General features: G+C 52.3%; 1 protein-coding gene across 3 annotated transcripts in view; it reads right to left on the bottom strand.

Moving 5' to 3' along the window:
- Positions 1-20445, bottom strand: part of PEAR1 (platelet endothelial aggregation receptor 1) — a 46939-nt gene that overhangs the window by 12968 nt on the left and 13526 nt on the right. For all 3 annotated transcript variants that reach the window (XM_080986003.1, XM_080986004.1, XM_080986002.1), the window contains exons 2-8: positions 19351-19446; positions 18468-18572; positions 17863-17963; positions 17241-17333; positions 15097-15343; positions 14746-14869; positions 13033-13169 (exon numbers count right to left, since the gene is read on the bottom strand). In XM_080986003.1, coding sequence (XP_080842129.1) covers positions 13033-13169; positions 14746-14869; positions 15097-15343; positions 17241-17333; positions 17863-17963; positions 18468-18572; positions 19351-19445 — 902 coding nt within the window. In that variant the 5' untranslated portion in view covers position 19446. The remainder of the gene's footprint in view (positions 1-13032; positions 13170-14745; positions 14870-15096; positions 15344-17240; positions 17334-17862; positions 17964-18467; positions 18573-19350; positions 19447-20445) is intronic.

The raw sequence follows: 20445 nt of genomic DNA, 5'->3' as shown, positions 1-20445 counted from the left end.
GTCCAGCAGCCCTGGGACTCCAGGAAGGGGGCTGCTGGGCCACCCAGGGGCACAAGCTCCCCACCTGCCGGGGACCCTTGTAAGGCCAATACAGGTATCCCAATACTTAGGTATCCCTTGTCTTCCCATCATCATTTCTTTTTTTTATTTGCCATAGGTTTTATTAAAGTCAAAAAAAGATATACAAAAGCTAATATCCAATATCTTTTTAGAATCCCAAAGATGAAATAAAATAAAAACACAAGCCAAAAAGAGGAACAGAAAAGGGGGGGGGGAGAAAAAAAGGGAAAAGAATAAAAGGAAAACTTCTGATTCTGCTATATATAGAAAGTTATTCATAACATCCACTCCAAGGTAATACCCAACTATTCGGCTTTCTAAAAACCAATATTTTCTTCAATTCTCAGATCCAGATATCATAAGTTCCTTTCCTTTTTCATGCAAAAAGTCCAAAAGGGATTTCCAGTCTTTAGTAAATACCAACAATTATTTTTCTCTAATTAAACACATCAGCTTTGACATCTCAGCTAAGTCCAATCATTTTAGCAACCATTCCTCCATGGTAGGTAATGATGAATCTTTCTATCTTTGTGCAAATAAAAGTCTCGCTGCTGTGGTCATATATTGAAATAATGTTCCATGGTCCTTCTAATTATATATCTGTCAGAGCTGCTTCCAGATCCTAGCTCACAGAGGATCACGCTAGCCAGCGATCATTAAATAAAAGTCTTTATTGAGTTACAGTTTCCATTCTCAAGCTGCTGCGTGCAACTCTACGTCTCATGGTTAGATCGGCGAAGCTCCATCTGAGTCTCCGCCCCTTGTACACCAACTTAATATCCTAGCCTTGCTCCACCTTTTCCGCCTGACTGTTCTTCTCTGGGTCCCTCTGCCCCCCGGGGTCTCTTCCTTCCGGGATTCCTCTGACGCTGACGCTGACCCCCCTGACTCTTCTCCCTCCTTTCGGCGGGCTTTAGGACCTGGCTCCCTTTCCGGGCTGCCTACTGCGCCACCTTCCTGTGCATTTGAACTTGGCACGCGCGCCCAACCTTCCACCTTCCGTCTGACCGTTTCTTCGCTCCCCGATGGAGGTGTGGCCACTCCTGACTCGTGCCCTCCCCCCTGTTGTGAGCTGCCAGCGCTTGATCCCTGGCGCCCTTCCTCTTCCCTGCTCTCTGGCGGTGACGCTGGTCCTGATTTCCAACTGCTCCCCTCTGAGTCCCCTCTGGCTCTATCTTCCTGGGGTGTCCCCCTAGGCTCCCCCCTTGCCCTGGCCACTGGTGCTCCTTTCTGTGAATCTTCTGATTCACTGGAAAGACTCGGAGATCTCGGGTCGTCGTCATCACTCATCTTTTCTTCTGCCTCCTCTCCCTCGCTCTCTGTTTCCTCCCTTGCCCTTGCCTCTGCTCCTGAACCCCTGACATCCATCCCCCCCTCGAAGCCCCCTCTTCCCCCCTCCCCTCCTTCCGGTGCGGGATCTGGGTGCTGCCGTGTCAGGGGGACGAATGTCGGATACAGTTCGCTTCCCGTGGCGGGCCGCCATCCGAAGTCTTCCGGTTCTTCCTCCCTGCTCTCGTTGACGACGGTCACCTCCGCTTCCATCTCTGTGCCGCCGTGCTCGAAACCCGGGTCGTCCCCGAAAACGTCCATGTCCGTCTCTCCTTCGTTGCCTTCTGGAGACGTTGCTCGTCCTGGACCCTCCAGCCACCTTCTGCGGAACTGCTCCTCTGGTCGATCATCCCACCAATACGAGGGTTCTGAAGCAGATCCCGAGGGTGACCCCTCTGGGGAACGGGCGTCTCGTGTCGGTTCCTCGTCCGAGTCGAACCCCCGGAACGTGCTGGCTGAAAGCGTGGGCGTGAAAAGCCAGTCGTCGAAAAAGTCTGCTGGCATTGGCCTATGTGGGAAGAGGGCATGAAACTCTTCTTTGAGCAGAGGTTCGTCTAAAGCGTAGCCCGGCACCCAGCTGTTGGCACTGGCCGGGGTGCCCTCCTTGGCGAGAAGGTATTCTACCCCCTCTTCCCCCCATCTGGAGTCCAAAATCTCCGTGACTTCGTTGATGCGCTCCTCCTGTGCCACTCCCCCTTGCCCGGTTCTCTCTCGGAGCGGACCCGGTGCCGTTCCTGGTTCCTGAAACCTGTGAGGTGCCTTGTAGGGAGTGAGCACCGATCTGTGGAACACCGGATGCATTCTGGAACCCTCCGGAAGAGCCAGCCTGAAAGCCACCGGGTTGACCTGTTCGTCGACTTGGTAGGGCCCCAGTTGTTTATGCCCTAGTTTCTTCTTCGCCAACGACCTGGCCGGCACTGCGTGGGCTGCTAACCAGACCCAGTCTCCCACATGGATCTCTTCGCCAACCCTTCTGTGTTTGTCCGCTTGTACCTTGTATGCGTGTTTAGCCAGCTCCAGGTGCCGCCGCAGCTGATCGTGGACCTCCTGCAACTCCGACGCGAACGCATCTGCTGTCTGCGGCTCCCCCTCCCCCATTCTTTCCAGTCCCGGGAAGGTTCTAGGGTGCCTCCCGTTGTTGGCGAAGAACGGCGTGACCCCCGTGGACACGTGCTTCGTGTTGTTGTAGGCGAACTCGGCGAGAGGCAGGTAATCCACCCACGTCGCAGGCTGTTGATTCGCATAACATCTCAGGTACTGCTGCATGATGGCATTGACCCGCTCCGCTTGCCCGTTGGTCTGCGGGTGTCTAGCCGACGCCAGGTTGATCTTGACGTTCAGGAAGCCCATCAGCCTCTGCCAGAAGTTTGAGATGAACTGTCGCCCTCGGTCGGACAGAATAGACCGCGGCAGACCGTGAACCTTGAACACGTGGTCTATGAACAGTTTGGCGGTTTGTTCCGCCGTGGCCACCTTCGCACACGGAATGAAATGTGCCATCTTGGAGAACAAATCCACCACCACCAGCACAGCCGTCTTGCCCCTCGAGCTGGGCAGATCCGTGACAAAGTCCAGGGCCACTCTCTCCCATGGTTCGAACGGAGTTTGCAGCGGTTCCAGCAGTCCGGCCGGCGGTCTGTGCACTGGTTTGGACCTCTGGCAGGTGTCACACCTCGCCACGTAGTCCGCGACTTCCCCTCTCATTCCGGGCCACCAGAAGTCTCTGGCTACTAATTCCACCGTCTTCTCCTTGCCAAAGTGCCCGGCAGTGGGCGCGTCGTGCAGCTGCTGCAGTACCTTGGCGCGAAGTTCGTCTCCCGGCACGTAGATGGCCCCTTTACGGATGAGCAAACCATCTCGCAGCTGGAACTCGTCGGTCGCTGCCGTGCCCCTGTGCACCTCTGCCATCTTTGCTTGCGCGAAGGAGTCATCCTGCAACGCTCGTCGCACCGCATCCAGGTCAACTGTTGCCGCCGCGCACGCCCACACTGTCGGTGCGAAGATGTGCATGGCGGCCGCTGGCGTTGCCTCCTCCAGATACTGTGGCTTACGGGAGAGAGCATCCGCCATGATGTTGGTGTCCCCCGGGACATACTCTATTCGGAAGTCGAAATTCGCAAAGAACTCAGCCCAACGTATCTGCCTCTGGTTCAGGAACTGTGCCGTGCACCAGTGCTCTAGATTCTTGTGGTCCGTGCAGACCTGCACCGTGTGCTTGGCGCCGATCAGGAAGTGCCTCCACGCTTTGAACGCTGCATGAATGGCCAGCAACTCCCTGTCCCAGATGGTGTAGTTCTGTTCGGACTTGCTGAGCTTCCTTGAGTAAAACGCTCCCGGCCTCCAAACCCCCTGCGGGTCTTTCTGCAGCAGGACTGCTCCCACGGCTCTGTCCGAAGCGTCTGTCTCCACCCTCATCGGCCTGCTGGGGTTGACATGAAGCAGCTGCTCTTCCGACGCGAAGAGACGCTTGAGTGCCTGAAAGGACTGCTCCGCCTGCTCTGTCCAGATGAACTTCTTTTTCTTGGAGCTGAGCGTGTCCGTGATGGCCGCTGTCTGCATCGCAAAGCCTTTGATAAACTTGCGATAGAAGTTCGCGAAGCCGACAAACCGTTGGACCTCCTTCCGGTTGCGTGGGCTTTTCCAATCCAACACTGCTCGGACCTTGGCGCTGTCCATGGCGAGCCCTTTATCAGACAACTTGTAGCCCAGGAAATCCACCTCGGTCACGTCGAATTGGCACTTCTCCAGCTTGGCGTAAAGCCTATGTTGCTGTAGCCTGCTCAGCACTTCCTTGACGTGTCTGTCATGCTCCTGCTGCGATTCCGAAAAGATCAGGATGTCATCCAAGAAACAGACGCACGTCTTGTAGAGGAGCCCCGCCAACACGTGATGCATGAAAGCTTGAAAAACGTGGGAGCCATTTTGCAATCCAAAAGGCATAACTCTATATTCGTAGGTGCCCAGGGGCGTGAACATGGCTGTCTTCCACTCATCTCCCTCCCGCATGCGAATGAGGTTGTATGCCCCTCGCAGGTCCAACTTGGTGAACACTCTGCCCTTCCGTACCTTTGCGAGGAGGTCGTCGATTCGGGGCATGGGGAAGTCCGATGGCTTGGTCACACTGTTCAAGATGCGAAAGTCCACTACAAGTCTTTTTTGGGGCGTGTCCCGCTTCTTAACAAAGAATACCGGACTGCCCCCCGCTGCCTTGGACTCTCGGATGAAACCGCGCTCCAAATTATGATCTATGAACTCTTTGAGTTCCTGCAGTTCGTCCTCAGACATGGAATACAGCTTCCCTTTGGGTAGCGCCGCCCCCGGCAGCAGGTCAATTTTGCAGTCATATGGTCTGTGGGGGGGTAGCCTGTCTGCCTCTTTCTCGCAGAAAACCTCCAAAAATTCTGCGTACTTGTGGGGGACCGCTTGCAGCGTGCCTAGCTGCAGCTGTGACTCCTCTTCCCCTCCTTCCTGCCTGGGCACGATGCAGTGTTCAGCGCAAAAGGAAGAGCCGAAGGTCAGCCGCCTCTGGTACCAAGCCAGCGTCGGGCTGTGCTTGTCCAGCCAACTCATGCCCAATACAATGGGCGTGTCCGATAGTTGAGTGACATTGAAGCTGATGATTTCCCTGTGATTCCCAAGTCGCATCACCATTGGTGGCGTCTGCTTCACCACTTGCCCCCCTAGCAGCTCCCTGCCATCCACCGTGACAACCTGCAGGGGCAGCGTGGCAGGCAGCAACTGTATAGCGTGCCGGTCGACAAAGTCCTGCCCTATAAAGTCCGCATTGCTTCCGGAGTCAATGGTGATTGGCACGTCCATGGTGATTCCATTGGGCAGCTGGAGCGACGCGGTGAGCTTCACTACCGGTTTGGGCGGGAGGGGGTCCATGGGCTGTAAAATCTCTGGGGACTGCTTCACTGACACCTCTGGTTGGGCCCCAGTGCCTCTTCCTCCAACCAGACTCCTTCGTTTCCCTGCTGTGGTTGTCCTTGCTGCGTTGCTGCAGTTACCATTGCTGAGGCTGCAGTGTGCTTGTGGAGCCTCTGGGGACACTCTTTCGCCATATGCTGTGGATCATCGCAGATGTAACACTTCCTGTTCCCTCTAGGAGGCTTCGCTTTCACTGCTGCCGGTGCTAGGGCTCTGGCTGCTGACTGAGCCCTTGCACCTCCAACCTCCATAGGTTCCGCTCCTCCTCCTGGCGGAGGCGTGGATTGCGCACGCGCTGCTTCTCTGGGAAGGAAGGAGGAGCCCCTGGCTGGTTCGCGCCCTCCACGCCCTTCGTCCCTGCTCCACGGACGTCCTTCCAGCCGCACCCCCACCGCCAGCGCCCTCTGAACGATCTCCTGCGTGGTCCGGGGTCTCTCCCCCCTCGCAATTTCATCTTTAACCGAGCCGTGCAATCCCTCCCAAAACAGGTCTCTTACAGGAGCCGAATCTCTGTCCCATTCCAGGGCACTGACCAAAGCGAAAAAGCGGGCATGGTACTGCCTTACGCTGGCCCTCCCTTGCTTCAGTCCATGTATCTCCTGCCGAGCAAGATCCACGTCAATGCTTGATAAAAAGCACCCATCCATCGCTTTAATAAAGGCATCCGCATTTTGGAGCGCCGGATCATTATCTCTCCACAAATTGCGCAGCCATGCTTTAGCATCTCCATGCAAATGGGACATGATGAATCCCACCTTCTCTTGCTCATCTCTAAAGTCTTTGTTCAGCAGTTGCAGTGCACACATTACATCTGCTCTAAAGTTGGGGTACTGTTGCAAATTCCCATCGAAGTGAGAGACCAGACCGCCTGTTCGTCTCCCCAACCCAATCCCCTCCGGTTTGGGTGTCAGTTGCCCTTGCTTCGTAAGCACTTCCAACCTGACCTGGAGATCCCTGTAGGCGGCAGCTGCGTCCTCCTCTCTCTTCCTGGATGCAAGAGCCTCGGCATTCAGTCGTGTCACTGCTTCTCTGAGTTCCACTATCTGCTGTTCGGCCGTCATGTTGTCTGCCGTTCGTGAGCTCGCTAGTAGGCACCCGCTTTCTCTCCTCTCCGCGAGGACGTAGATGCCCACAATCTTGAGATGGGGCTTACTGTCAGAGCTGCTTCCAGATCCTAGCTCACAGAGGATCACGCTAGCCAGCGATCATTAAATAAAAGTCTTTATTGAGTTACAGTTTCCATTCTCAAGCTGCTGCGTGCAACTCTACGTCTCATGGTTAGATCGGCGAAGCCCCATCTGAGTCTCCGCCCCTTGTACACCAACTTAATATCCTAGCCTTGCTCCACCTTTTCCGCCTGACTGTTCTTCTCTGGGTCCCTCTGCCCCCCGGGGTCTCTTCCTTCCGGGATTCCTCTGACGCTGACGCTGAACCCCTGACACAAACATACAAAAGACCCCCATATTTTCATATCCTTATCTTTCATTAGCTTATTTCCTTGACTTCCTCACACCTCCTTTTTTGTATTCTAGTTCAATTAAATATTCTAGCAAGTCCTTTCCCTCTTTCACAAATTTAGTTCCATAATTTAATTTAACGAAATTTTAAACTTAAATTTACATCTTTACCCAATGTCAGCTATTCATACTTAATTCTTTATAATATTTCTACTAAAGTCATATAACTTCTTTCCAGCATCTTTCTAAGATTCATTAATTTTAGAATATTTCTGTAAATAAGCTTTAAATTTTTTCCAATCTTCTTCCACTGACTCTTCTCCCTGGTCTCGGATTCTGCCAGTCATTTCCGCCAATTCCGTGTAATCCATCAGCTTCATCTGCCATTCTTCCCTGGTAGGTAGGTCTTGTGTCTTCCAGTGCTTTGCGATGAGTATTCTTGCTGCTGTTGTAGCATACATGAAAAAAACTCTATTCTTCTTTGGCACCAATTGGCCCACCATGCCCAGGAGAAAGGCCTCTGGTTTTTTTAAGAAGGTATATTTAAATACCTTTTTCATTTCATTATAGATCATCTCCCAGAATGCCTTAATCTTTGGGCATGTCCACCAAAGGTGAAAGAAAGTGCCTTCAGTTTCATTGCATTTCCAACATTTATTATCGGGCAAATGATAGATTTTTGCAAGCTTGACTGGTGTTATGTACCACCTGTAAATCATTTTCATTAAATTCTCTTTTAAGGCATTACATGCCGTAAACTTCATACCAGTGGTCCATAACTGTTCCCAGTCAGCCATCATAATGTTATGTCCAACATCCTGTGCCCATTTAATCATAGCAGATTTCACCATTTCATCCTGAGTATTCCATTTCAGTAGCAAGTTACCGGTATACATTCTTGACAAATTCTTAACTTTAGGGTCTAACAATTCTGTTTCCAACTTTGATTTTTCCACTTGAAAACCTAATTTTTTGTCCTGATTGTATGCCTCCATTATTTGTTAATAATGGAGCCAATCTCACACTCTGTTTTTTAATTTTTCAAAGCTCTGTAATTTTAATCTGTCACCCTCTTGTTCCAAAATTTCCCAATACTTCGGCCATTTGGCCTCCATATTGAGTTTTTTCTGAGCCTTTGCCTCCATAGGTGACAGCCATCTTGGGGTCTTTTTGAGGGGAAGTGGATGAAATAAACAAAACCTACAGAATTAATACACGTTCTACAAAATTAGCAACAGACTTTATGGAGAAATTCAAATGGGAAATGGACGAAATGCTAACGGATGAGACTGAAGACATGGAATTGGGAGCTGTAGGTTAACAATGAAATGAAGCCAGAACTTTTCCTTCTAGGAGTAATGGATATTGTCAGGGGTTCAGGAGCAGAGGCAAGGGCAAGGGAGGAAACAGAGAGCGAGGGAGAGGAGGCAGAAGAAAAGATGAGTGATGACGACGACCCGAGATCTCCGAGTCTTTCCAGTGAATCAGAAGATTCACAGAAAGGAGCACCAGTGGCCAGGGCAAGGGGGGAGCCTAGGGGGACACCCCAGGAAGATAGAGCCAGAGGGGACTCAGAGGGGAGCAGTTGGAAATCAGGACCAGCGTCACCGCCAGAGAGCAGGGAAGAGGAAGGGCGCCAGGGATCAAGCGCTGGCAGCTCACAACAGGGGGGAGGGCACGAGTCAGGAGTGGCCACACCTCCATCGGGGAGCGAAGAAACGGTCAGACGGAAGGTGGAAGGTTGGGCGCGCGTGCCAAGTTCAAATGCACAGGAAGGTGGCGCAGTAGGCAGCCCGGAAAGGGAGCCAGGTCCTAAAGCCCGCCGAAAGGAGGGAGAAGAGTCAGGGGGGTCAGCGTCAGCGTCAGAGGAATCCCGGAAGGAAGAGACCCCGGAAGGAAGAAGACTTTATCCGCACAAACTAAAATTACTGATTTCCTTATGGGTCCTCGCTCTACCTCCAAGAACCCATTAAACAACTCAAAGTGACAATTACCGGGACAGTACAAGGACCCGACATTATCAATACTTAGCTGGAACATTGCTGGTTGGAGAACCAAAAAATCAGACCCCGAATTCAGGAAGTACATAAATTCATTTAACATCATCCTATTCCAAGAAACATGGGATGAGGAAGAGATTACCATAGACGGCTTTGATCTTCTAACACTTCCGGCCTCCCCTTCCTTGAAAGGTGGTCGCCCCAAAGGGGGTCTTTTGATTGGGATCTCACTCCAACTTCGCGCCAAATTCACTCTGGTACGGGCTTCCCCGCCTTTTGCTCTTTCTGGACTGATCGCAGAAGGGAAGTCCTCATTACTAATTACTAATGTTTATCTCCCCCCCGAAGGCTCAGCACCTGATCTTGATTGGAGATGGGAATCATTTGAAAATCACCTATTGTCATGTCATACCAAATGCCCTAACTCGTACTCCTTAATTGGGGGAGACTTTAATGCTCGAATTGCCACAAATTGGGACCTACTAACCAAGTCCAAATGGTGGACTCCCCCATGTTTGGACAACTTTGACTTGGAACATGCTAGAATTAGAACTTCAAAAGACAACAGAGTAAACAAAGCTGGAGTGACCCTTTACCAAATGGCCATTCGCCTGAATCTAGTATTCTTGAACGGCACCTTCCCCCCCGATATACCGGGGGAGTTCACTCACCTGGGACCAGCATCTAACAGTGTTATCGATTACCTCTTGATCTCCGCAAATTTGGCCGTCAATGTACTTTCCTTCCAAGTTGAAAACCAACATTTCAGTGATCACCTCCCAATAGTGACCACTTTGTCATTGTTCCGGTACCAGAAGGACTATAAACACTCAGTCCCTCTGGAAACCTCATCAGCGACCAAAATAAGAGGGATCAAATGGTCGGAGGCTGTGGCCCAAAAATACCAGGATTTTTTCCATAGGGAAATCACTGCCTATCTACCTCAAATAACTACTGACTTACAAGATTCCAATTCGGTTTTGAAACTTTTTAACCTTCTTACAACAAACCTTACCACTTTTTTTACATCACCTCCTCAAAAGGCGAAAGTAGCGCATTGCAGTGCTGGGGCCCCTTGGTTTAACATCTCTTGCAAACAAGCAAGATCCCTTCTTCGTTCCATCTATAATGAATACAAAAACTCTAATGCCCAGGCTCTACCATCCTCCTATTTACAAGCCAAAAGAGCATACAAACAGACTTTAAAGCTGGCCAAACGTGAGTGGTATCTAAAGCGTTGGCGAGCCTTGATTGCGGCCTCTAGATCCCGCAGACCACAGGAATTTTGGGCTTTGATAAACAAAAGAGGAAGGAAGTACCCACTGACGATTATCCCTGCGCCCACATGGGAACAATTCTTGAGTAAATATTTCTCCTTGGCAGAGGAATCCAACTCATCCACTGAATTCCGAGCCGACCATCTACCTTTGTGGCCCTCTACCGACCCAGACCTGATAATGGACTTGATATTAGATCTGAAAACGGGCAAAGCCCCCGGGCCGGATCTAGTCCCCGCTGAGGCTATTGTTGCGCAACCGAGGTGGTGGGCTGAAATCCTGGCCAAAGTCTTTGATGCAATTAATTCTACGGGGCTTATCCCTAGGTCATGGAAGGAGGCCGTGATCGTGCCAGTCCATAAAAAGGGTCCCCCTGCTGACCCGGAGAACTATCGGAACATCAGCCTTTTGTCTATCATCGGGAAAATCTATGCAAAATTTTTGCTGTCTAAGCTGTCCCATTGGGCAAACGACTCAAATTTGATTGGCCACGAGCAAGCGGGCTTTAGGAACAATTATTCGACCACTGACCATATGGTAATCATGTATCATCTTGCCAGAAAATATTCTGCCCCGAGTCGGGGGCGCCTATGTGTCGCTTTCATAGACCTAAAGGCCGCCTTCGACAGTATCCCAAGAAACTGTCTATGGAAGAAATTAGAGAGATGGGGCATAGATAGAAGGCTGTTATGGCTTATAACCCAATTACACCACGGGTCGTCGGCTAGAGTGAGACTCACACCGGCGGGAAACCTATCCAACGAGGTCCCAATAAATAGAGGTGTGCGCCAAGGCTGCATTTTGGCCCCACTCCTCTTCAACTTGTTTATTAGCGATATGAAGCTCTTTCTGAATGAGTCTCAAGCCAACATTCATGCCCCCCGCCTAGCTGATTTTCGCTGCCCTCTGCTCCTATATGCCGACGATGCAGCGATCCTTTCCTACTCTAGAGTCGGTTTATGCAGAGCTCTAAAGATTTTTGCGGCTTATTGCAAACTCAACCATCTGACAATTAATCATGGGAAATCTAAAGTCCTGGTCTTTACCAGGTCTCGGAAAACTTACAGCTGGAAGTTAGATGGAGTCCAATTAGAACAGGTTTTCAAATTTAAATACCTGGGAGTCTTTTTTCACTACAACCTAAGCTGGAAGCCACAGATACAGTATTTACTAAACAAAGGGAAAACAATACTTTATACTCTACTCCAATTTTTTGCGGCCGACGGAGCCTCCCACATCCCTTCTGCATTGAAGGTGTACCATGCAAAAGTGGTTTCCACCCTCTGTTATGCTGCCCCGCTCTGGGCCCCAGGGTCCAATTTAACATTGTTGGGGACATTGCAGAATCAGTTTCTCCGTCGCCTCCTGAAACTCCCCATGTGTGTGAGCAACGCAGCCATACGTCTGGAGTTAAGGATTGCATCATTGGAGACTGTCATCTGGAAGCGAGTCTTTGGTTATTGGCTGTCCAGCTGGCATAGGCTTCCCAACCATTACCTTTTTCAGTGCCTCTGGCGGGACGACTTTGTCAATCCGTGGGTAGGAAAAATCCATGCCAAACTTCTGAGCATCGGAATTTCCCCAGCGGACTCCTTAAAGATGAACTTACGCTCAGCCAAAAGACTTATTGAGCAAAGATTAGCAGACATTGAAAATCAACACAACCTCGCCGGGGGTGGGGGTGTCTGCTCCCCCAGGTATCACGGAATAACCCCACCACTTGGCCTTCCATCATATATGTCATCTCTTTCATCTGTACCACACCGACTTGCATTTATTCGTGCAAGGTTCAATGTCCTTCCATCGAACCTGCTGAGCCACAGATTTTCCAAGGGTTTGGTGTCTCCGCTATGCGTGTGTGACGGGAAAACTGTTGATTCTCTCCCACATATAATGTTCAACTGTCCCCTACATAGCATAGCCAGGACTAAATTCCTGGGTCCTGCTTTACTGCGCTTGGTTGGCAGGCCTGCTGAGTCACATGCCGCACTACTTTTGCAGGATACAGATCCTTCTGTAACTCTGCAGGTGGCGAGATTCCTGAATGCGGTTATCTCACACACAAAAACCACCAAAAACAACAACATCAAAAACTAATCGGACAGTTTTGAAGAGAGTGCATGTCGGATCTCGTCTTCAGTTTTCCTTTTTCTGGGATCCGTCCCTTGGAGCTCTCCGGGCCCCAAGCTGTTATCTGGCTCTGCTCAATGACCCACCCCTGCATCATGGTGTTCACCTTCTGGTGCCGAATATATCGGTCCTTATGCCTCTGTGCTTTTATGTTTGTACATACTTTATGGGCTAATAGCCGTAAATAAATAAATAAATAAATAAAAAATTGTTGATGTTTTGTATATTTCTCTCTTGTTTTTCTTTTCTTTTTTGTAATGTTTAAACTTTAATAAATATTTTATAAAAAAAAAACACTTCCCCTCAAACAGGATGCAAGGCAATTAATCACTTTGTCCCCAATGTCTTCACCCTCCTGAATTTTAGGTAGAACTCTTTTCTCTCAGCTCCTTTAATGCCAAATTATCCAAATATATTTCCCTCTCTCTGTGTATTACTCCACTTTTCCAAAGTCTCCACTATCATTTAGTTACCTTATTTCTCCAGACAACAGAAGAATCCTTTCTTCTATCCTAGCAACATGCTAGGTCAGCCGAACTCCTCCCAATGAACTGTTCCTTCTGGTCTTGCCAATTTTTTTTTGTCATTTTAAAAATCCAAACCGTCCATATCATTTTTAATTTCATTTTTAATTTCACTCACCTCTTGAAGAGATTTTGCTTGTTCTACCCTCATCTGCTGTGAAATGTCAACAGTGAGTGGGTTTTCTATAGATGCCATTATTTCCTTTGCTGCCCTTTTCCTAGTACCCAAAATGATGAGTCTTGAGACTTTTTTACCCCACCCCCCATTTCCTGCTTCACTTTTTAAGCATGTGGACACCCCTGCTGCCCGGTGGAGTCTACTCACCTCTCCCCCGTGTAGCCTGGTGCACACTGGCACTGCCCAGACTCCTGGTTGCAGAGGCCTCCGTTGTGGCACCTGCACTCCCCTTGGCAGCTGGAGCCAAAGCGCCCTTCGGGGCACGGGAAGGAGCAGATGGAGCCCTGCATGGGGGGGGGGGGCAGAGAGAGAGCCCCGATCACAGTGGTGCCAAGTGCAAACCCTGCCCCCCCAAGGATCAATCCTACTTGTCCACAAGAAGAAGAAACAACCAACTCCCTGCCTGGGTGGAGGCCAGGGGGACCTAATGGCCAGCGTGGCCTAGTGGTTAGCGTGTTGGACTGGGATTGGGGGGAAGCCAGAGTTCAGTTCCCCCACCCCAGCCATGAAGCTCACTGGGCATAACCTTGGGTTGGTCACCACCTCTCAGCCTAACCTACCTCACAGGGTTGTTGTGGGGGGCTGTTAAATGGGGAGAGGGAGAGCCCCTTGGAGGAAAGGCAGGATGCAAAAGTAATAATAAAATAAATGAAATGAAATCATGCCTGGGCATGACTGTCGAAGCAGGAATTACTCTCTCAATGGGGTGCACAGAGAAAGAGGGCACTCTTCCTGACCCCCAAAAGCCTCCCTGCAGGGACAGTTCAAGGGCCCCTGAGGACCCTCTTGCAGGGGGGAGATGGGGGGGGGAGAAAGAAGGCAGGTGGCCTGCAATGAAAGGAGGCGATAGCTGGAGAGGAGGAAAGAGGAGCTGCAGAGCGTTTCTTGCCACACCCTAAGCAGAGAAGTAATATACAAACTGGGAGGAAGTGAGGCCAGAAAGCCCAGGGCCCTCACCTGCCCTGCAGCAAGGGGGCAGGAGGAAATCCCAGCCCCCACGTAGGTTGCAATGGATGCTGCCCCCAACCCCCCTGCAAAACTGTGGGATGTGAAACACAAGAGCAGTCAAGTACAACATTCCTAGAGTGAACATGTTTACACCTGGGGAGGAATGTCTGTCCAGCCAGCTGGTAAACTTCCTGTTTCCTTCTGGGCTGGGACAGACTTCCTCTGCATGTGACTAGAGGTGGGCGTGGCCTCACCTGTGCAGGTGACGACAAAAGCACAGGGCAGGGCAGCCAGCTCTCTCTCTATGACTACATGCGTTGAAGAAGCAACATCTGCTTAGCCAAAGATGCTCTCTTGGCCTCCAGCCAAGAGTAGACAAAGGAACTGTCTCCTTATGAGATAGTTTCCAGGTGTATGTAAATTTTCTAAGCTAAGTCTGCCTTCTGGGATCCGATTATGAACAGAATGTGAGTAAGTAAACTTTTTTTATACTTTTATAGAAGACTTTTTCGTGTCTTATCTTTTATGAGGTAATAAGGGGAAAATACCAGAACAGTTATTCTAGAGGCTTTAGTCAGCCTCAGCAAATGCATCCGCTGTGAGTTTAAAAGGGGGAATGTTACTCTGCTAAATTGTGAACTTGTTAACACAAGTTGGAAAGGCTATAATCGAACAATATATCCTCTCCTGCATCCCTGAACATTCCCACAAAAACCCACTTCGCTCAGGTTGGGACTCAGCTGAAAAGGCAGAGCCCTGCGTTCTCCTCACCTGTGGGGGCACCTGAGCAGGTGAGCACTCAGGTCAGTGGCTGGACGGACAGTGCAGGTCCACTTCCCCCATCCCCATCCTAGGGCCTGGAACCACAAGTGCCCCAGGCCCCTCCTCTCTCTCACACACACATAAACGTACCATCCATCCTGGAGGGCAGGCGCACTTGCTGGTCTCAGGGGGGTGGCAGATGCCCCCCTTCTGGCAAGGGCACAGGGCCAGGCACTGGAAGCCACTGGTGTCGTTTTGGCAGGACTGCTCGCAGCTGCAAGAGATGAGGAAGGGTGAGGCTGAGCTGGCAAGGACCCTTCCCCTCAGCCTCACCTTTACAGCGACTCTCAGGAGCACTAGAAACTCATTCTAGGTTTTGCCCTGAGGAGAGATTGGAACCTAGCTCCAGACCATAACGGATCTCAGCCCAGTTCACCAGAGCTCTACAGCCCCCCCCCAGCTTTTCTGTCTGCCAACCTGCGTCCCCGAGGTGCTACTCACTATGGGCCGCTGAATCCCGGGGCGCACAGGCAGGCCCCTGTCTCCGGGTCGCACTGGGCACCATTCTCGCAGTGGCAGCCCATCTGGCAGTCCTGGCCGTAGGTACCCGGGGGGCAGAGCTCCTCGCAGGAGGGGCCCTTGTAGCCCGGCGGGCAAAGGCAGGCCCCAGACAGGGGGTGGCAGCTGCCTCCGTTCAGGCACCCGCAGGGCTGCTGGCAGTCTGGCCCCCAGGACAGGCGGTTGCACCCTGGAGGGGGAGGGGGAGGAGAGGAGAGGAGGAAGAGGAGGAAGAAGAAGAAGGAAGAGTGGCTGAGGAAAGGCAAGTGGTGTTCAGGGCAGACTGCACCAACCAAAGGATGGCCAAGAACTCTGGGCGGCCACACAAAATGGTGGTACCCCCACCAGCCGGGTGAGTGTTGGGAGGGTCTTCCCACACAAGGCTCTAATAATATTTAAAATAAAAATAAAAATTACATGCTGCCCATCTGACTGCGTTGCACCAGTCACTCTGGGCGCCTTGCAACAAAATACTAAAAACATACAATAAAGCCTCAGTTACAGGTATGTAGCCGTGTTAGTCTGCTGTAGTTGAAACAAAATAAAAAAATTCCTTCCAGTAGCACCCTAGAGACCAACCTTGTTCTTGGTGTGAGCTTTCGTGTGCATGCACACTTCTTCTGATAGACTGAAACAGAAGTCACCAGACCCTTATATGTAGTGGGAGGGTGGGGAGGGGGATTACTCAGAAGGGGGGTGGGAATGGGTGATTGGCTGATAGGTGTGGTAAACCTGTTGACGACTGTTAATGACTGTAATTGGTCTTATAGGAAAAAGCAAGGGGTGAGATGGCTAAAAATAGCTTTATCATGTATAATGAGAGAAGAATCCAATGTCTCTATTCAGACCAGGTCTCTCCATGGTTTTAAGCTTGCTAAGAAGTTGCAATTCAGCAACTTCTCTTTCCAGTTTATTTCTGAAATTCTTTTGTACTACCCACCTGTAACTAGTTACAGGTAGTAGCTGTGTTGGTCTGCGTAGTCGAAACAAAATAAAAAAATTCCAGTAGCACCTTAGAGACCAGCTACGGTAAGATGTTCTTGGTATGAGCTTTCGTGTGCATGCACACTTCTTCAGATACACTCTCTCTCTATATAAGGAGCTTGGCAGGGCCCTCCTCAAACACCCAGAGCACAGCAGGGTGAGGGTTTCTGGGGTTGGAGGGGGGAAGCAGTGTGTCACACCCCAGGGCTGCTGCCTGACAGACCCCTCATCTTGTTCACAACTGCCCTTGGTGGCTGCTGGCTCCCCTCACCAAGGAGAGGAAGTTGAGGCTCCCAACACACACACACACACACACACACACACACACACACACCCACCCGTGCCATGAAAAGCCCCTTCTCTTTTCCCCAGGAAGCCCCAAGGAGTTTCGCCCCAGAGGAGCAAAAGCAGTGGCAGCCTCCCTGAGGCCGGTCCCTGTCTGCCTGGCTCTGCAGAATCCTCCCCCCACATGCACACTTGAGCAGCCCCCTTTGCAGGCAGCCCCCGCTCTCCGCCCGCCCCTGTTCCCTCTGAAGTGCTTGTTTCCCAGCCAGTGACCTGCTTTCAACTCCAGGCCCAGAGGGACGCCTGGGAACCGGCTGCCTCCACGACCTTTGGAGGAAGAGGCCCCTCTGTTGCCTCAGGCTGGTGCAGCGAAAACAGGACCCACTTGGCCACTCCTGCCAGGCTCACAGTGAGCCCCACAACCTCCACCCAAGAGGCATCCCTGCCTCCCATCCCTTTATGCGCATGGGAAGGGGAGGGGCCGCTGAGGCAGTTCTCTGTGTGTCCATCCGCATGTGCACAAGGGCAAAGGTGGTGCACCTGGTTCCTCCATCACAGGCCAAGCCTTGCTGTGACCACCTGAGCTTCTGAGAGGGGCAGCAGGTGGGGACGAGGCGCAGCAGCAACTCACACCCCCCATAAATCAAGGACCAAGAATGCTGGCCTGGAGATGCCCTCAGAGAGGATGCTTTGCTGCTTCAGAGGGGCGACAGGCCAGGGGGAGAGAAACAGGCCCACTCCCCCCAGGTGCAGCTCCAGCTACTCCCAAGTAGGCAGCCCTCGCTGTGCAGCAAAGAAAAGACCTCGTGGAGACTCACCGCTGGAGCAGTCGGGGCCCTTCCAGCCGTCAGCACACTGGCATTGGTTCGGGGCCACACACCTCCCGTGGACGCACTCCTGGGTGCAGCTAGCTGCGGGGGGGGGGGGGGGGAGGAGGCACAGGGTCAGGGACACATCCTGCCTGCTCTGAGGTCTCCAGGCAGCTGCTGGAAAAGCAGCTCCACTGGGACCTCAGGGAGGCTAGGAGGGAGCTGGTCAAGCAGGGCGGGGGGGAGACCAGACATTGTGGAGGAACCGAGGGGGCTTCAGGCAGCCGTGGGAAAGGGCCCCACCTAGACGGCCAGACAGGAGGTCAGGAGCAGGAGGGAGGGAGGCCCACAAACGAAGACCCCACCCCTTTGTGGCTTGCCAAAGCAAGCAGAGCCCCCTCCCCTCCTCTCCCTACCACCCCTTGCAGGGGACCAGCCTCAAAGACTCGTAGCCAACCCCCCCCCACCTGCCGCTTGGCCCCCTCCCCACTTTGGCTTCTGCCAGGCCAGGTGGAGAGATGGCACAAAGGCAGAGTTTGATTTGGGGACCCCCCCACATCCCGCGGCAACTGGGTTGGTTGCTGGGCCGGGTGGGGGTTGGGGATGAGGATGGACGGACAGACAGACTCACGGACGCAGCGCTCCTCGCTCTCGTAGTAGCCATTGCAGCAGTGATGGCGCCTCCTGTAGTCGATCTTCACGCCTTGCCGATAGGCTGCCTTGTAGAGAACCCTGCGCGAGGTCAAAGGGTCAGGGCCTGGCCTACCTTGCAGGGTGGGCTGCTGCGGCCAGGGTCCAAGGAAGGTGCTGACTGCATTTGCAGCAATGGAGGAGGAGCAGCAGCCCCCTTCTCCTTCCCTTACTCCTGATGCCCCCCCCGGGGGGGGAGATATTGCCAAAGGGCGACTGGGAGAGGCAAGAGCCCTGCTGCGGAAGCCCTCAAGGCAAAGATCTTCCTGCTGCCACTTGCAGCTGGGCTTGGCCAGAGTAGCCCTCTGGAGGAGCAGGAGGAAGCATCAAGCTTAATCCCTGGAACCTCAGACTGGAGCATCAGCAACAGCAGGCCTGGCCTGGCCACCTCTCCATGCATGAAGCCGGCACAAGACAGCCCCCTCCCCACCCGCGGCATCCCAGGCGGACAGGCCCCTGGCTCACCCGGGAGACCCTTGAGGCCGTTGCCCACCCCGCTTCCCCTGCTGGAGAAATGCAAAATGCAAGGAGGAGCCGGGCTCTTACTTGTGGCGAGTGCAGGTCTTGGCGAAGGGCCACGCTCCGTCGCAAGGCTCCTCGAAGGCCTGGGAGTACGGCTGCACATAGGACTCCTTGGAGGGGGTTGTGAAGCTGCGAGAGGGGAGGCAGGAGAAAGGGAATCCTCTGGGTGTCACTGGCCTGGCTTGGCTGGCCACCGAGAACTCAGCGGAAGCAGATCCCCAGATCACAGGCAAAAACAAGCTGGATCCCGCTCCCCAACCACACTGAAATAAACACCCACAAAACACTTGCTCTGTTTAGATTTATACTCCTGAGAAAAAAAGGGAGGCACCCTCTTACCTCTTATTTATTTCAGATCTTTATTTGAATGGCATTGAAATGCAGTGAGAGCCCCACAAGAAGGGGGGGGGCAGTCTTGGAGTGGCTGGGCTGAAAGAGAAGCCCCGAGACCTTTGTCCCATGGGCAGGGATTATTCAACTGAGATTCGTGCATTGCCGGGGGGTGGACTAGAGGACCATTTGGGTCCCTTCTGTGGGGTTTGCAGCCAAATCAGAAATGCACGTTTTGCTAGACAAGCGCAGTGCTAGTGCACAGGGAGTTCCCAAACTTCCTGGAGGGCCTTCTGTATGTGGCCCACTTCCCCAGCCTCCTCTGGGAGGTTGTGTGTGTGTGTGTGTGTGTGTGTGTGTGTGTGTGTATCTGTATACACACATCTCGTATATCTGTATCATATATCGTAAACTGCCCTGTGAGCCTTGGGTGAAGGACGGTATAGAAATGTTAATAACAACAGCAGCATTTGGGCTGTGATTCTAAGTCGCGCAATCCCTCTGCCATGTGAGCCTCATTCCCACCCACTTCCTGATGCATTCCACACAAACCCTCCAAGTCTCCCTAGTTCCTCACCTTTCCCAGTAGCTGCACACGTTGGGGTCGCTGGGACTGAGCAAGAGGCCCCAATCCAGTTGCATCCACAGCAAGAGAATGGAGTACTGAAGCATCCTAGGGAGGAGGAGGGAGGAGGGCAGGTCAGTCCCGATGAGACAGGAGGAGCCTCCAGAGACCCAAAGCCCTTCCAAGGGAAGCCGCCTGACAATTCAGCTCCCAGCCCTGGCCTCGGAAGTGAGGGGCAGCCCAGGAGAGGCAGACCGTGTTCCAAAGGGGGAAAGTCATCTGTCACAATTATCTTGTATCTGGCACGAGAGATTGATCGAGGCTAAATACAGCCTTGCAAGTGTGCTGAATGCTCTGTTGCCAAGGCGACACAAAACTGAGGATGGGCCAAACAAAGCAACATTTTGGGTACTGCAGATACTGGTATTCCTGCCCCAGCATCCTCTGCTGAAGGAGAACCAAGCGCTCCCTCCCTGCGGCCATCAGGCCACTTGTGCTGATGCCAGACAGGCTGGCAGGTGGAGGATTCAACTCCTTTTGCTCCTGCAGGGAGTGACTCTGGGCTCCTGGAAGATTTTCTCCACGCCGCCCAAGTCCAGCCCAGCCAGAAGCTGCACATAGAATCCAGTTGTTTAATTAAAACAAATCAGTGCAGGTTCAGACTCAGAGGTTGGGTGGTCATCTGTTGTGCAGGATTTGGGTGAGAATGCTTCATTGCAGGGGGATGACCCTCAGGAGAGAGGTGAAGAGATCGGTGATATTGGGTCTCTGCAAAAGTTCCCACCTGACTCTGCCAAGCAACATACATTATTCTCCGGATTGCTGCCCTCATCTGTTCTGTTCCAAAAGAAGAACTTCCCAGATTTCCCTTGATGCCCCCTGAAGCCCCCACCCCTCAATGCCAATGCCAGCTGTCCAGCTCGGAGATAAACACAGGAAGCCCCCAGCGAAAACAGGAAGCGAGCAGAGAGAAGGTTTTCCTCTCTCACCTCCAGCTGGGGCCACCTCTAGATGCCCAAGGGGCAAGATGAGCCCTGGAGCCAAGCAGTCCCACCTAGAGATGGGAAGGCCTGGGGGAAAAACAGAAAAATTGGGGGGGAAACCAGG

Source organism: Podarcis pityusensis (assembly GCF_964106645.2).
Source record: "Podarcis pityusensis genome assembly, chromosome: 16".
Classification (NCBI taxonomy): Eukaryota; Metazoa; Chordata; class Lepidosauria; order Squamata; family Lacertidae; genus Podarcis; species Podarcis pityusensis.
Note: the sequence above shows the minus strand (reverse complement) of the source record. Positions and strands in the feature narration are given on the sequence as shown.